This window comes from Polypterus senegalus, chromosome 14, assembly GCF_016835505.1.
Source record: "Polypterus senegalus isolate Bchr_013 chromosome 14, ASM1683550v1, whole genome shotgun sequence".
Taxonomy (NCBI): domain Eukaryota; kingdom Metazoa; phylum Chordata; class Cladistia; order Polypteriformes; family Polypteridae; genus Polypterus; species Polypterus senegalus.
In genome coordinates this window covers 111,184,381-111,200,557 of record NC_053167.1, presented here as the reverse complement: position 1 = coordinate 111,200,557, position 16,177 = coordinate 111,184,381, and the positions used below count along the sequence as shown (strand labels likewise).

The 16,177-nt window shown below is 36.7% G+C and overlaps 1 protein-coding gene across 2 annotated transcripts in view; it reads left to right on the top strand.

The window, feature by feature from the left end:
• Positions 1-15,638, top strand: part of LOC120514531 (chloride channel CLIC-like protein 1) — a 28,073-nt gene extending 12,435 nt beyond the window's left edge. Inside the window, exons 4-12 of one of the 2 annotated variants that reach the window (XM_039734956.1) lie at positions 995-1,099; positions 4,556-4,777; positions 5,058-5,198; positions 5,342-5,441; positions 6,790-6,887; positions 8,564-8,710; positions 9,029-9,532; positions 13,921-14,034; positions 14,926-15,022. In XM_039734956.1, the coding sequence (XP_039590890.1) occupies positions 995-1,099; positions 4,556-4,777; positions 5,058-5,198; positions 5,342-5,441; positions 6,790-6,887; positions 8,564-8,710; positions 9,029-9,532; positions 13,921-13,977 (1,374 nt within the window). In that variant the 3' untranslated portion in view covers positions 13,978-14,034; positions 14,926-15,022. Of the gene's footprint in view, positions 1-994; positions 1,100-4,555; positions 4,778-5,057; positions 5,199-5,341; positions 5,442-6,789; positions 6,888-8,563; positions 8,711-9,028; positions 9,533-13,920; positions 14,035-14,925 lie in introns of both variants that reach the window. The other variant, XM_039734955.1, reaches the window with a different exon arrangement.
• Positions 15,639-16,177: the final 539 nt, after the last annotated feature.

Below are 16,177 nucleotides of genomic sequence, written 5' to 3'. Positions count from 1 at the left end.
ATTCTAATTTTCCGAGATACTGAATTTGGGACTTTCATTAGTTGTCAGTTATAATCATCAAAATTAAAAGAAATAAACATTTGAAATACATCAGTCTGTGTGTAATGAATGAATCTAATATACAAGTTTTAACTTTTTGAATGGAATTATTGAACTAAATCATCTTTGTCATGATATTCTAGTTTTATGAGATGTATATAATACAGTGTATATATAGTTTGTTTCTATAGACAATAGCATCCCAAGACGCTTCAGGAGCGGATAAAGGGCAGCTTTTTTTTTTTTATTTTAGGCAAGTTAACTGATTTACATATAATCATGCACCATAAAAGGATGGCTGGAAGTGAAATGCTAGCATTTGATAAAAATTAATTTCCTTTACTTCTCCATGACATTGTCTCTTAAGATTCAGAGAAGTCACAGACATAAAAATTGAAGATTTTTTTTTTTTTTTCTCAGCCACAATGTATCGTTGTGAAAGATGGACCATTAGGAAAGCAGAGAAGGGGGTAGAGCGAGAGAGAGTAATTTTTTGCATACTGTAATGCTGTAGGTTACTGCATGTTAAAAATTTCAAGATGTAAACCTATCTGGTTTGAACACTAACCCAATTGTACATTTTACATCTTCTGTAATGAAGTGACATTGCTTATTGAGAGACTGCCAGCAGGCAGTGTGGTGGAGTGGCAAAGGAAATAGATTTAAACTGTAGAAGATAACAACTTTCTTCATTTTTAATGAACTTGTCTGTCATGTTTTCTTGGTATAGGATTACTGGTGTGACAGTAAGATTTGTACCAAAATAGTTGAGGGAAACAATTTTGGCGACACATGTAATTTTCAGTAGTTGATGTACTGAAGCTAAAAAATGTAATTATTGTAGAATTGGTAATATGCAAGTGCTGCCAATTTAACTGTTTTTCGGAATTTAAAACATTTTGATGGTTTGTTGCTTTTCACTTCATTTCATAGTGATCTTATGTTTCCGTTTAAGATTCTCCAGCTTAAGGGGCCCAATTCAAAAAATGAAAAAGACTGCAACCCTGTTTTTAAAAGGTACCTGAGTAAGCTTTTAAGGGACATTCGGAGGATTGGCTTGGTAAGTTCTTAAATAGATTTCAGTTTGAATGTGTGTATTTTAGATTGCAATCAAACTAGCCAGCCCCCCCGCCTTAGCTGAAAAGTTGTGAATTTTTATAGTTTTCTTAATAAGCCATTGTGCTTACGTAATGGTTGTAGTCCTGCACTGCTCATGATGGATTGCTAAATGACGATTTTCAATTAATTTGGTATTTTTTTTTTTGTGCGTTGTGCTAGTATTTCATAACATATCCAAGGCAATTTCTTAATTTTGGGGTTAGTTTTAGAATTAGAAAGTGTGGTGGACGACTGTAGCCCATACCCGGCCAGGACACCTCTATAGGGGAAGGACCAGTGGGGAGAGAGCCTGCATAGGACACTACTTCCCCTGTAGTGCTAGAAGACCATGCCCCCTGGGTTGCAGCAGTGTCTCATATTCCCACAGGGCCTCATGGGAGTTTGGCACAGCCCTGTTGGTTTCCCGGGGGTGCCTCCAGTGGGTTTTGCAGGGATTGCGGAGCCCTACTTTATTGGGCTTGCACCTCACCTGGAAGTATTTTCAAATCATGCTAACGAACCACTGGATGCGCTGCCACATGCGGTACAAAAGAAGCCCGCTGCCTTCATTCCAGGAGCAAGAGTTGGGAGGGAGAGGATGAAGCTTGCTGGAGAGAACTGGAGGCAGAAGACCATGAGAGGGAGAAAGAAGAAAAGGAAGTGCTATATTGTGCTTGTGGCTGTGCTGTGCAGTTGAGAAACGAAAAGGAAGCATTTTGCAGATCCAAATAAAAAATGTGTTGATGAACCTATGTCCTCTGTCTGTTTGGGAGCTGAGCGTTCCATGAAGGCCACAATAGATAAAAACTTTATAAATCTCAAAGGGAATTGCAGGGTTACAGCAACAGACAAAAAAGGCACAAATATACTGTCACAAAAGCAGACCACAGACATAAAAAGGTTTGGGACAGCCACTTGTATGTTGTGCTTTGACTACAAATGGGTTTTAAATTGATCGAGATGATCACAGGTTTGAGTCCACAACAGAACGGAATACAACAGGAAAAGATGGCGTCTTTCATGGTGCCAGAACCAGAAGTGATGTCTTCCGTGGTGCCGGGACCTGGCGAGATTTCCCGTGGATGGTCTGCAGATGATTGAGAAAGGGAGTCGGTGCAGCTTGCCACCCCCTGGTCTGGCCTGGTAGTGCTATTCTTCAGGTCTTTCAGATGTCTCCCAATCACATATATCTGACAACGCATGTAACAAGAATAATCTTTAATTTTAGGTATTTTAACAAGGTACAAATACACCTCATGAACTTACTATAAGTAGATTACATTTTGTGAATGCCTACAGTTTCTTAAAGTGATTTGAATTGCGCATACTTAAGCTGCGGTCAGGTTTCTGCTAATGAGACTAGCGTCTCACAAATGTAGAGTTTTACAAGCACCAGAAAAGAATAACCAAAAAAGTAATTGTATCCCTCAATAAAGATCAACTAGAATAAAAACACAGACATTCAACGAGAAGAAGTACAGAATAGTGAGTAGTCTGTCGCCCAACAGTTAGCCAAGCCGACAGTCTTCTAGCAGTTCAGCTGAACACAGAAAGGACTGAAGCGACTGCAGAAAGGGATAAAGATGAACTTCGCACTGAATGCAAGTTGCACCTAATCTTTGCCTGTTGAGGACTCGTTTTACATGTTGTGTATCCTGCAGCATGTACGGTTCAGGTTTTCTGGCTGACAATACAGAGATTTTCACCTATGGGAGGTATTTTCTTCAAAAAAGGAAATGAAAATTGTAAAATTAAAACGTAATCTCTGTTTTGGAAATGCAAAGTCTGTGCGCAAAAATGCTGCAAACATTGAAATAAAATAACACCATTTACAATTTCATTTCCAGCCTAAACTTCAGTGAAGCTGCAAAAATAAAAAGTGAAACTTAATTCCACTTTGCATTTTCATTTTCAGGTTCTCAACTTGCAAATAGCATATGTTAATATGCATGGCTTTGAATCTCTATTTCCCACAATTCTTTGTCCTTTATATCGATCAATGGGATATTTTTCACTTCAGCTGTGTTATATTCACGTGATTTAGATGTTTTTACTACCATATTGCAAATTTCACTGCGAAACTGTCTCACAAAATCCAAAGACTATCCATTATTGTAGTTCTGAAGTAATTAATGTGCAATTTTAATTACACTATTTAACATGACAAATTAGACTTTATTATGTCATAATTTACATTTATTTACATCCATCCATTATCCAACCCACTATATTTTAACACAGGGTCACGGGCGCTGCTGGAGCCAATCCCAGCCAGCTCAGAAATAAATCCCGGGCAAGGCGCCAGCCCACCAGAGGGCACACACACACATACACACACCAAGCCCATATTAGGGACAATTTAGGATCGCCAATGCACCTAACCTGCATGTCTTTGGACTGTGGGAGGAAACCCACACCGACACAGGGAGAACATGCAAACTCCATGCAGGGAGGACTTGGGAAGTGAACCCGGGTCTCCTAACTGCGAGGCAGCAGCGCTATCACTGCGCCACCGTGCCACCCTACATTTACTTACACTGAAGTAGAAGTGGGACACTTGTTGTTTTTTGTAGTATTATAGTGCAGCATCAAAATGGCTAATGCTAATCAGTTTCTGCATCATGAAAGTCCAGATGACCAAGGCTAGCTGGTTGCCCACTTGATACAATTAGCACAGTTGGTAATAAAGGTATACAAGTTGTTCTCGTTTCTTCCAATACCCCAGGTGACTGCAGAATAGAACGCTTTGAACAGATGTGGGGAGACAAAAAGCAAACAAAAAGAAAGCAATGAGTTAATGCTGGTTATTTATTAAGACTTTAGAGATCTACACTCTGATTACTATATTATGGTACAATTACTAGAAAGCTGGATTTTTTTTTTTTTTTAAAAAAAAAGGGTTGTTAAAGGATTTTTGAAATATTCCAGCTCTAGGTGCTGTTTATTTCCTACATGACTCCACCTGCCACCCTGATTTTATTATTGATTCTGAAGACGGATGTAATGCTGTCAGTTGTAATAGCCTAATGACTAAGGCACTGCACTTTAAAACTACCAGGTTGTCAATTTTGGTCTATGTGAATTTGAGATTGTTAAGTATACCTGTGTTACTTGTTAAATGTTACACGATGGTATTCACACATAAATGGCATTTTTTCATTTTTCTGCTGTACAATAAATGTGATGATGAAAATTAAAAAAAAAAGTTAATCACTTTTGGGAATTGCATGTTGCATGTTATATTGATCAGTGCAGTTTAGCACCTAACAGTTCCACTGGGAGCGACCATGTGTGCACGCTTCTCTCTGCCTCATTTCCCTGTGGTACGTTTTAAAAAGAAAAGTGTTTTAACAGTAAAGTTAATATAGTATTTCATATGTTTCAAAATTAAACAGTTTTTTTTGTCTTTTATTCTCAGCCTGATCATGTTGACGAGGAAGTTGTCTATGATGCTGAAGTTCACCTAACGCGACAGTCAGTTTCTGAAATCAAGAAATTTCTGGACAATGAGAGCTGGAAGCCAGCAGTAATGGATGAAGCCCTTAGTCATATTCTGGTCAACTTTAAACCCCATGATTATGAAGCTTGGAAATGGCGTTTTGAAGACACATTTGGTATAGAGTTAGAAGCACTGTTAAAAGTAGGTGACTTAATTTTGAACAAAATAAATGTGATTGATGAAAATTTGGGCTTATTTGTTTTAGATTTTATTTTTTTTAAAAAAATGTATTTTACACTTATGTATGGTTAAGGGCAGTGAATCGGTAGCTGCCTGCAAATCTTTATTTAAAAAAAACCTTTTTCTTAAGCATATTTTCATTCAAAACAAGACATCTGTTAGAATTATATGTATTTTGCTTGATTGCATAAGAATGTACATTTTTGCTTTAATAAGTAATGTACCATCAATGTGCTTCTAGGTGCTGATGTGTTCACTATTGATTGTTGTGATAATTTGCACTGAAGTTTGGTCGAAGGTTTCCTGGATGGTACAGTTCAAGCGAATGTTTGCAGTTTGTTTTTTCGTCAGTATTGCCTGGAACTGGCTGTATTTGTATAAGGTACCATGTTTCTCTTTTTAATAATTAATGAAAATGTAATGATTAAAGTTGAAAATATTAACTGAGTTTTTTGGTATTGTATATTATGCTTAATTATCAACATTCACTAATAAATTGTTAATAACACAGGTTGTAATTTGTAGATTGCTTTTGCTGAACATCAAAAAAATATGGTTAAAATGGAACACATCCAGGAGAAGTGCACAGGAATAAAAGAATTTGATTGGAAAGACAATCTGAAAGGTAAGTGATGTTTAACCCATGTGATGTGAAAGGTGTAAATGTAAAGCTGTTTAATGTTGCATGGACTATTTACCATCAAGAACAAAGTAATGGTTGTATGTCTGTCCGCTTTACACGTGAGAACTACTTAACGGATTTAGATTGTATGTTGTTTTTTTTTTTTTTTTTTTAAACTATATAATTTGCATTAACATTCCGGTTGATTTTGGGACTTCTCTCATCGTGATATGTATCATTGTTCGTTTGCAGGAGTGATTTATTTGCGCTAATCTGAGATGGAGGCTGCTGCCGATGGGTTGGGGGAAAGCATGAGTGGGGAGTCGGGCAGGGAGTGGGTAGCTGGGTGGGGCACTCCTTAGTCATGTGCCAGCCTCTGTTCGAGTCAGTCTACTTCTCACCATGTTTAGGAGCTTACCTTGCCTCAGCTTAGCTAATGATACCTAATTATTGATTTTTAAAGTTTGTCCTGTTTTACCATTACGCGGGTGACAGCTAGTATATTATAAAGCAAAAATTTTGGAGACTGAAAAACTTGATATTAATCTCCTTTAGACCCTTTACCACATGTTGATGACTGCTTTGCCACCCAGGTGCTCTACTAGTTTTGTAACTGAACTCCTTAACGTAAACGTTAAAGTACATTATAACATGACGTGTTGCTTTCCGACAGTACTTCCAGTTTAATTGTTAATATTATGGAGTTTAAGGGCGTCATTATGTCCAGTGCAATCTCTTTTCTTACTGTTTTAAAAAAGCAATTTTAAAATTGTGTTGTGTAAACTGCCTCAACCTTTCATTTTCGTCTACTCGGTGTTAATAGAGGTGGTATTAGTAAATTAATTAAAATTTAAATTTTATGCAAGAAGAAATCAAGTATTACCTGGAATTAGTGCATTAAAAATACAAGAAAGGTTTTTCAGGCTTCACTGCTAGATGTCACTGTTTAGTTCAACAGATTCAGTCTGAATTTGTTGTGTTTGCAACCATTGCAATCTCACTGAAGTCATCAGATCAGCCCCAAACCAGTCTACTTCCATGCCTGTTAATGATTTTGGGTTCGACCAAACAATGTTTTCATTAATGGTTGACAAGTCACTATTTATAGCAAGCTGAATTTTTTTTTTTTTTGTAACTTTTAAAGAAAAATATTTCCTGTAGTTTTTCTGATCATGCAGGTAGTCTGTGGCAGAATAAAGTTTAAATGAAGATCAGATCATTTTAATGTACCTTCATACCCAAATTTAACACTATTATGTCAAAATAAAGTTCATAAGACCATGTTTGTGTGTGTGTGTGTGTCTTTACACTTAAGTATATCCTTATATAAATAGTTAATTTTATATTTTAGAGTGGTTTAGAAGCACCATGACTTTAAGGGATGATCCTTGCAAAGAATACTATGAGCATCTGGTGGTGGATCCGATCTTGATTGTTCCTCCAACTAAGGTAGATGTGATGGATTATGAAAGACTATGAAACTTTTTATTCACTGTTAACTTATTGTATTTACTGTTAACTTATTGTATTTTGATGGTATATCTTTAAAATTTAATGCAGAAAACTATGTCTAACCCATTTAATTTGAGATATTTGCATGTTTTCACGTTTATTAATTGTTGTGATACAGTATGATTAAACCTATAGCATGCATATAGGGAACCAGAAATGAACAATAAAATGATTAAGTTTTGCTTATTAAAAAATGTACAGATATCCATTGTTATTTTTATCCAGTTACTAATTTTAGAGAAGGGTAACTCCATATCAAATCATAACCCTTTTGAGCCTCATCGTCACAGATTTTAACAAAACTTGGCATGCTGATTTGGTCATATGAGTAACCCATGGAAATGAATTTGCATGTGCCTTGGATCAATATTAAGGAACATTAAAGCTAAAAAAATTTGAACTTGTTGGTTGGAGGGATTATGACCTTTGACCGGCTACATCTCCCTAAATATGTTGCACAGAAATGGTTTCCATATTGTTTTAAAGCACTTTTCCAACTCTGTATTTTGCGCAAATACTATGCTATCCCCATAATGAAAAATTACCATGAGTGATTATATTAAAAATTGAATTATTTTTAAAGGTCGCTTATGTCATGAACATCTCCAGAAAATGTGGTCTTTGGTTTTTGAGTCTTTACTAAGATATCATTACTTCTAGGTGGCATCACATGATTTCATATCCCTAATGGGCCTGTTTCATAGCAGCCATATTGACATGAAATAGTATTACAAGCACAGGTGTAAGTAATGACATTAATTAAGGTTCCAATTATGCTACACTGAAATTGAACAGAAACTTTACTAATGTCATTACTGACATTACTTGATGACTTGACATGGAATCACCTAGAAAACTTAACTTAAATTCTGTGCGTGGACTACACTAAGCAAAAAGTAAAATCAGTACAGTTATTGGAAAGCTCAACTTCAGTACAGTATAATCCAGGGTTAGTGGTATGCCAGTTTTTGCGTCTAATCCTTTTTCAAGCATTAATTAGAGCTCATTGACTTAAACTCTTTACAGATTTAAATACTACTGAAAACAAGAACGAATAAAATTCTGTTCACTTTTACTGAAATTTCTGATTTGATTTTCAGTTAAATAGGGCAGTGATGATGGTGTTCCATGTTGCTCAGTATATAAAAGTAAATATTTCATTGTATATATGGCAGTACTTGCTCTGTATTGTTGGTTACAAGATTTTAATTAAACTGAAAGTCTGTCATTTATTTGTCTTGATTTACTCCCAAAGGTGGCTCTGAGGCTAAGGGTCTGTGCTGGTATCTGTAATGTTGCCAGTTCAAGTCCTATTACTGCCAGAAGGGATCCTACTTCCATTGGATCCTTGAGGAAGGCCCTTAATTGGAAAATTTACTCTGGGGTGCTGTGCAATGGCTGACGCTGCACTCTGACCACCAAATAGTCAAGTGCAAAGGCAATTTCCTATTTGTGCTTCAAAGCCGTGGTCATTAATTTCATACTGAAATATAAAGTGAAATACTGTACATATAACGAAGTATTCCTGTTTTGAATTGGAAGATTCCAGAGAATGTTTTTAGATTAGGTTTAGAGATCTGTTTTTAATGTTTTGTTTCCCTTCCTAATCACAGGCAATTGCTATGACCTTCACTACTTTTGTAACAGAGCCTCTGAAACATGTGGGACAAGGTATCAGCGAATTCCTGCGAGCGCTTCTCAAAGATCTCCCAATAACACTGCAGATTCCAGTGGTTATCATCATAGCTGTTACAGTTGTTGTAAGCATTACTGCATCTTTTTAAAGATTTGTTTAATGAAAATCATTCTTATTTTTTCGATTGGTCCTGTAAAATCTATCAAGTAATAATAATATTGATTTCAAAAGTGAAGAAAGTGTTAGTTGTAATTTTGTGGACTCTTAATTTATGTTAATTTACCATTCCGTAAAATATTCCCTGCCTGCTTAATCCTGAGCAGGATTGAAGAGATTTACTTAATTTGAGCAAAGTAAACTAAATGCTGCATGTTCTGTGGTGCGACTAAAAATAATAGTATAGCAAAATATTAACTTACAGTTGTTTTGTCTCCTGCAACAGATTATATGTTATGGCTGTGTCCAGTCTACCATTCAACATTATGTCTTCAGACGGCCACTGACCCATCAAGGTCCACCACCACATGCATTGCCCACAGGTGGTGCCACACATGGAGAAACTGGATTCCAAGAGTTGAACAGAACTGAGCCTAGAGAAAGGAGCGCAATTCAGAACAATCCCAGTAATGAACATTTGCGATACAGAAATGTACAAAATCGGGCAAGTTCTGGGAATTTTGTGGAAGCTGTGGGTCCTACTGATAGACCAATTACTCGAATCCCTTATGATGAGTGGGATTCTACAACAGTATCAAACTCGTCGGAAAAGGAACTGCACAAGAATGAGGACACTGCTGCTTCCACAAAAATAAAAGAGCAGAAAATAACAAATGATCAGGTGGAGTCCAACCCGATAGTAAATACCTCTACAACAGACAGTCCCCTTCTCGAAGATAAGGAAGAAAACCACACAGAAGCTTTAGAAGAGAAGAGTCCAATTGAAAACGTAAGTTATGATTTAACTGGATTGACATATATTTTGTGGAAGCCCCTCTGCATTTGTTGGTTAAATTGTCCACCTTTGCTTAATGAAGGTGCTAGTAACATTCTATTAATTTAAAGCTGTTTGTTATTAAAGAACATATTAACTAAAATTACACTGACAAACTTTTGAAAAATGCTCATTATTCATGCATTATAAATCCGTTGAGCAGTAGGAGCTGAAATATTTTTAAATGACTGTAGTGGAGGGAAGCACAAAAGCAGAGACTAGAAATGGAACAATCCAATTTAGACTGCAAAAAATTTTATTACACAGATGCAGAAACTACTGAATTAACACACACCAATTTCTGAAGTGATGTGCTGGTTACAATGCACTCATTGTGCCTCCTTTTAAAGCTAAAAACATTTAAGCATCTTGGTTTTTTTTCATTTTTTTAGTAACCAGTGCTGTAAAAAGTAAATGAACTTTAGGCTTTCAGTAGTGAGCCTTAAAACAACTGGAGGGCTACAATGAGACAAATTGAGAAAATGACCCTCTATGTTGGAGTTAAATGTTATTGTACAGCTTGTATAGCATGTTTATGTAAAAATACATACTGACAACAATTATTCAGGTTCATAAATCAATACTTTATTTAAATAATAAAATAATTATTTTAGTCAGAACAGTAATGAATTTTATGCCAAGCATTTATTTAAAAAGTGCATGTCTGATCCTGGATGTGATGTGCATCTTTGCTTTTATTTTTGGTATTTATAGTAAAATCTCAAATTTACATTGTTAAAAGTAGCCCTTTATGGTAATTTAGATACTGAAGGCTTTTCAATAATTTATCAAACAAAAATAAGAATAAACAAAGTCTTTTTCATGTTTCTTAGACATTACATAATGTTAAGGCAAAAAATAACTTTTCTTTAATGTACATTACTAGGGTGTTGTACCGTGTTAGCCGTTATGAATGTAGAGAAAAGCCAAGCAAAATGACACATTTTATTGGCTAACTAAAAAGATTACAATATGCAAGCTTTCGAGGCAACTCTGGCCCCTTCTTCAGGCAAGATGTAATCTACATTGTAATTGTTTCCATTTTGTGACATTTACACTTGGAGTATGATATTAGATGAGGAACCGCTATGAAGGTTTACCTTACCTAGGAATGATAACTGTATATATTGTAATGCTCTCCATTTGTTCCCCAGGTTTGTTAAATAGTACAAAAAACTCTTCTTAGTTCAGCTGCTGGTTCAAGCCCACTTATCCTGGCCTGTAAACCGTGGCTAGCTTGTGAGGTGTACTTGAACATGATGGGCAAGAAATATATGATTAGGGATTCTGTGTATGGCTGTGCTTCTAATAAAAGTAAGCATCATGTTTCTAGCATTGGCAAAGAAGAAAGAATAAGTGTCATTAATAAATCTTGGCATTATCAACAAACTGCAACTAAATGTGCATGAATTGAAAAAATCTTACTTGATGTGAATTTTACTTTACTGTTCAAATATTTTGGAATACCATGAGGTTTCCAGTTTATATTAAAATTTAAATAGTTCAAGTTGCAAGAATAACCTGAAATAGTACAAAGGTAAATGATAAACCGCCAGAGGTTACTCTGGCCTTTTTATGGAACATGTAATGGGTTAATAATTTAGCTTTTCTGGCACAATGAAAGTTTTAATTAAGCCTTGAAAGCTGATGCAAACAGTTCCTACAGGTGTCCCTAACTTTTGTTGATTACTTATATACCCTCCAAGTTTATAAAAGCAGTGTTGAAACAAACTGTTGCTAAACTGTTGTGGCCGGGAGTAGAGTTTCCTTCACCATCAAAGAGAACTAACAGGAATAGGTCTGGCAGACCCAGAGTCCCAACAGACTTGGAAGACACATTTCTGAGAGTCTACAGCTTGCGTGATAAGGTGCCTCACAGGACAGCAGTCGAAGTAAGCAGGTGTCTCTTTCAACAGTGAAGAGAAGAGGGGTCGAGTGACAGTACGAAAGTCATTGCTGAAATTGCAAAATGAGAAAGACACTTGGCCTAGGCTAGAAACCACTGAGAGTCAAAATGAACTCTGACATTAAAGCATAGAACAAATTGACAATTTAGCTGCTGTCCTTTTGAGGTGTCTCTCACACAAGCTGTTGACTCTCAAACTTGTTTCTTGCTGTCAGTTTCCTTTAGTTTCCAAGTTCCTTTTGATGTCGTTGGAAGATTTACTTAATTTTTTATATTGGTTTTCTTTACAGCTTCTCAAAGGGAAAGACCTACACTTTTTTAAGGGTAATGATGGTCTGTCTTCCTTTTGTTAATTGCATTTTTCTCTCAAATTCTAGCAATATAAAGTACAATATTGTCCAAATAATGCTTCAGAGGACATAGCTACTCATTTTGTTCCAGCACTGCTTTTATATAGAAAGAAGGTTTCTAAGGAATCGACAAACCTTGAGACACCTGTAGGAATTTAGCCTCCACTTTCAAGGCTTAACGAACTTTCATTGCTGCAAAACTTGTTAACCAATTACAGGGAGAGTCTAATGGGTGGTGTTTGGAGGTATAATATGTTACTTATGTAATAATGATAATGAAAAGATAGAAACGAAATAAATACAGTGCATATCTTGATAGATGTGTGAAAGATCCAATCACAGATCGACATGGTGCTCCATATTAGCAAAGGTATCCACAAGCACTGTAGGGGTGATGGCAGCAATTTCCTCTGTTTTGCTGTAATTGTTCCAGTGTACAAGGCTTGATCTTATACACTTTCACCGTTCCGCAAAGGAAGAAATCTGGAGGCGACGGGTCCAGGGATCAATTTGGCCATAGTCCCTTTGAAATAACCCGATTACTAAAAACTATTCAGTTTGTGCCATGCTGAGAGCTGATGTGTGACAGGTTGTCCCATCTTGCTGGAAATAACAACATTCACTCATCTCCAGGGCTGTGGAGTCGGAGTCGAAGACAATTTTGGGTACCTGGAGTCAGAGTCGGCAAAAAGTTAACCGACTCCGACTCCTACTAAATTTAAATTGGAATTTAAAAAGTAAGTTTTAAATGTCCCAATTCACAAACAGTCATAATGAACTACTTCTCTGCTGTAAGAATAAAGCCCAATGCATGCAGTGCATAATGTTACCACAAAACGAACATGTCAAGTAACCATGAGGCATGCTTTTCATTGACTGTATGCGCCACTATATGGGATGTAATGCACAGGTAAGGTGCGGCACCGCTTTCCATTGTGTCGTGTTCCACTGTTACAGGGAACTGTGAACCTAGCCTAAAGCCCCCCATACATTTACAGATGCACTGCCAATTTTTCGGCCGTTCAACGAGTCATCACGCGTCAAACGCCTGAAAAATCATCTGGTGTGTTCTCTGCTCCGTCGGCTCCCCTTCGCTATGCGCTAGTGAAGGGGCCGGGAGCCGAGAACACAGATCTCCCTACCTGTCTCCAGCAGAGGCTCGTTCTGCTGATCAGCTGGCCGGTGAGTGACACAATACACTAAACTTCCAGCTGGCTGACAGAGGAGACAGCCACTGCAGCAGACAGAGGCATCCCATTACTTTGGATGGGGGTGGTGGTCGAGATTTTCGGCAAGCTGGATCTGCCCGTCCATGTGGACACCCACAATCTGCGGCCGCCAATCAATTGCCACGATTGTACACGCACATCAGTCAGTGGCAAAATCGGCCACGGATCACTGCGTATTTGGGGGCCTTAACTCTCGCTGATAATTAGGTAAATGTTTTTTGCAGGACTAGAGACACTTTAAAGGGAACCCGAGGTCAGAGGAATATGGAGGCTGCCATATTTATTTCCTTTCCTTTAACTATAACTGTGTTCCAAGTTTAATATAGGTTTTCCAGATATTGTTTTTAGTTCATATAGTTCAGCTTGTTTTTTGTTTTAAAAGTTAAAACTACCAAAGAATGTGGTTTGTATTTTTGAACCAATACATTTCCTGTTCCTGATTTGTATGCCTGCTATTACTATCCAGACACTTGTTTAAAAAAAAAAAAAATTAATAAATAAACAAAACCTTGTTTTCATTGTGTTTGTCTTTAATCTGGCATTATAGTAGTGTTGGCTTCCTAGCCAGTAGTTCTGTGGTGAAATGACATGTATGTTGCCTTCCTTTCCTTCAATGGATGTAGAAAATACATTAGCATAGTATATACATACAGAGGAGTCAGAGTCGGAAGATTTAGAAAGTGAGGAGTTGGAGCATTTATCTACCGACTCCACAGCCCTGCTCATCTCGCGGTTCTCCCGGTCATTCACAAATAAGTAAAAAATATTCAGGTACACATCAGTATTGATTGTGTCGGTAAGAAAAATGGGGCCTATTATGCGCAAATGAATGTCAATGCCTTAACTTTGTTTACACAGGAGTTCGCTGAATGCACTAGTGCGGTAGACAGACGCCAAAGTTCTGATGCCAGCTGACAGTCTTGACAGAAGAGCACGATGCCTCACTCATTCATGCATTTATTCAGGAATACTGTGGGTTTTTTTTATTTTTTTTTATTTTGTGTGTGTGGATTGCTTTATTATTAAGACAGTAATACATCATAATTTGGGGTCCTGCCTATTATAATCACCCTGTACTTGTATCCTGAAAAAAGTATTTTTTGTAATGTTTATTTTCCAGCCTTTTTTTTAGTAAGCCAAGGTTCTTTTTAACCTTTATACGGTTTAGCACTAGTCTTTATACCATTTCATATATCTCATTAGACTTGGAACTGTTTCAGTTTTAGTAAAAACTGTAAAAATGGGGGTGTTCTAAAACTTTTAGTGTATATAATATTGATCTATAATATAAAGTAAACCTGCACCTTGAAAAGGAGCATAACTCCTGTTATGGATGATAGAAAAATGTTGAGTATATTTTTGAAATCCACATGAAAAATTACCTAATATAACTCCATGTAAGTTGTACTGTGACATATTTGGTGTCCAGTGTAATCCTAGTTTTAGGTAACTGGGCACTGTGTGTGTGTTTAATTAGTATTGGTTTCCATTTTGCCACTGCATATTTCGTAAACCTATTTAGCACATTTGCCTGTCGCCTTGAAAACTTTATTTAACTTACAGTTAAACGTACTGGAATGAAAATGTCAGTGCTAATCATGTCCATGTTTTATAATGTATGCATTGTGTTTTCTCTTGTATTCACCCAGATACTTTATTCAAATGCCTCCATACAATCACTAAAGCTATTCTAACAAACATTGGGTGTTTTTTAGTACTACAACTTGACTGTTATACTTAAAAGTTGTAATTTTTCTTGACCACTGTTTTCTTTTGATGTACATTTTATTGTTATGGCTACTGTTGACCTTAATTTAGGAGGTTGATTACTTTTTTCAACATTAGTACATTTTGTTATTGTAGGTATCTCCAACCTTAACTGATGAAGACCAGCTCTCCAGTGCAGCCATTAAGCTCTCCATGCAAGAAACTTTACTAAATTCAAATCACAACTGCTATAAAAATGGAGTTTTGTAATCTGTATATTTTGTATAGTTTATGTTTTTATATAAAATCATCAAAACTATAAATACTAATTACACCCTAAACTGAGCTAATAGAACAGTGGACCATCAGACAGAAGAGAAGTGATGTCAAGAAAGCAGCAGCTGGTTAAACATGACCTTCATCTTCAGTGTACCAGCTGAGAAAATTGGCAAGTAACCTGTGCTGTGCATATAGGGGGAAGGAGCGTAACACAGACATCAAACTTTAACATCTCATTATTCACTATGTGAACATTTTATTTTGGCCATTTAGAAGAGGGGGTGCTGAGAACTAATTTGCTTCATTTTCTATGGAGATGATGTTCAGGCAGCCATGGGATGACCTCCGCTTACTGTCTTCTCTGGAACTTTGAACCACGTGAAGACTAAGAGTTGTCATCTGTAAAAACTAACCTAGTATTTTAGGTATGTACGGGATGTCATCTATCTCAGATTCTTCATTTGGAAAAAGGAGCACTACAGAAACAAGGGAGACAAACTGTTCTAGGCAAGATAAAGCTAAGTTTTCAAAAGAACCCAAAAAGATTAACCTTTAATCATGTGAAACAAAATAAAGTTGTATTATAAAGATATTGTTTCAAAATGATATAGATGTGGTATGTTGCGATTTTATAATTAACAGGCCAATGAATTGTTAAATGTGTGCCATGAGATATGTAACTGACAAGATGGAGGAAGGCTCTCTGTAGGTGAGCTGTGCAGATTGCCTTGAAAGGCATTTTTTTCTTCCTAGGTTAGTCATTGAGATAATTAAGCAGCTGACGTGCCATTATGGTAGAAGTCCTCAGTAAATATGCTGGAAGGAGTTGTTGCTGCTTTTTATTTTTTATTTTTCTTTCTACCTTGCCTTGAAGATATTACAAGGCAAAGGTTGTTAAGCTCCAGATTTATAATGCACTAGTGAAGCCTCATCAAGAGTACTGTGTGCAGTTTTAGTCAAGCTATACAAAAAGGACACAGCAGCCCTGGAAAAGGTCTAGAGAAGAGTGACTAGGCTGATCCCAGGGCTAAAGGGGATGGATTATGAGGAAAGATTAAAAGAGCTGAGCCCCTTCAGTCTAACCAAAAGGACAATAAGAGGAGACATGATTGAAGCATTTAAAATTATT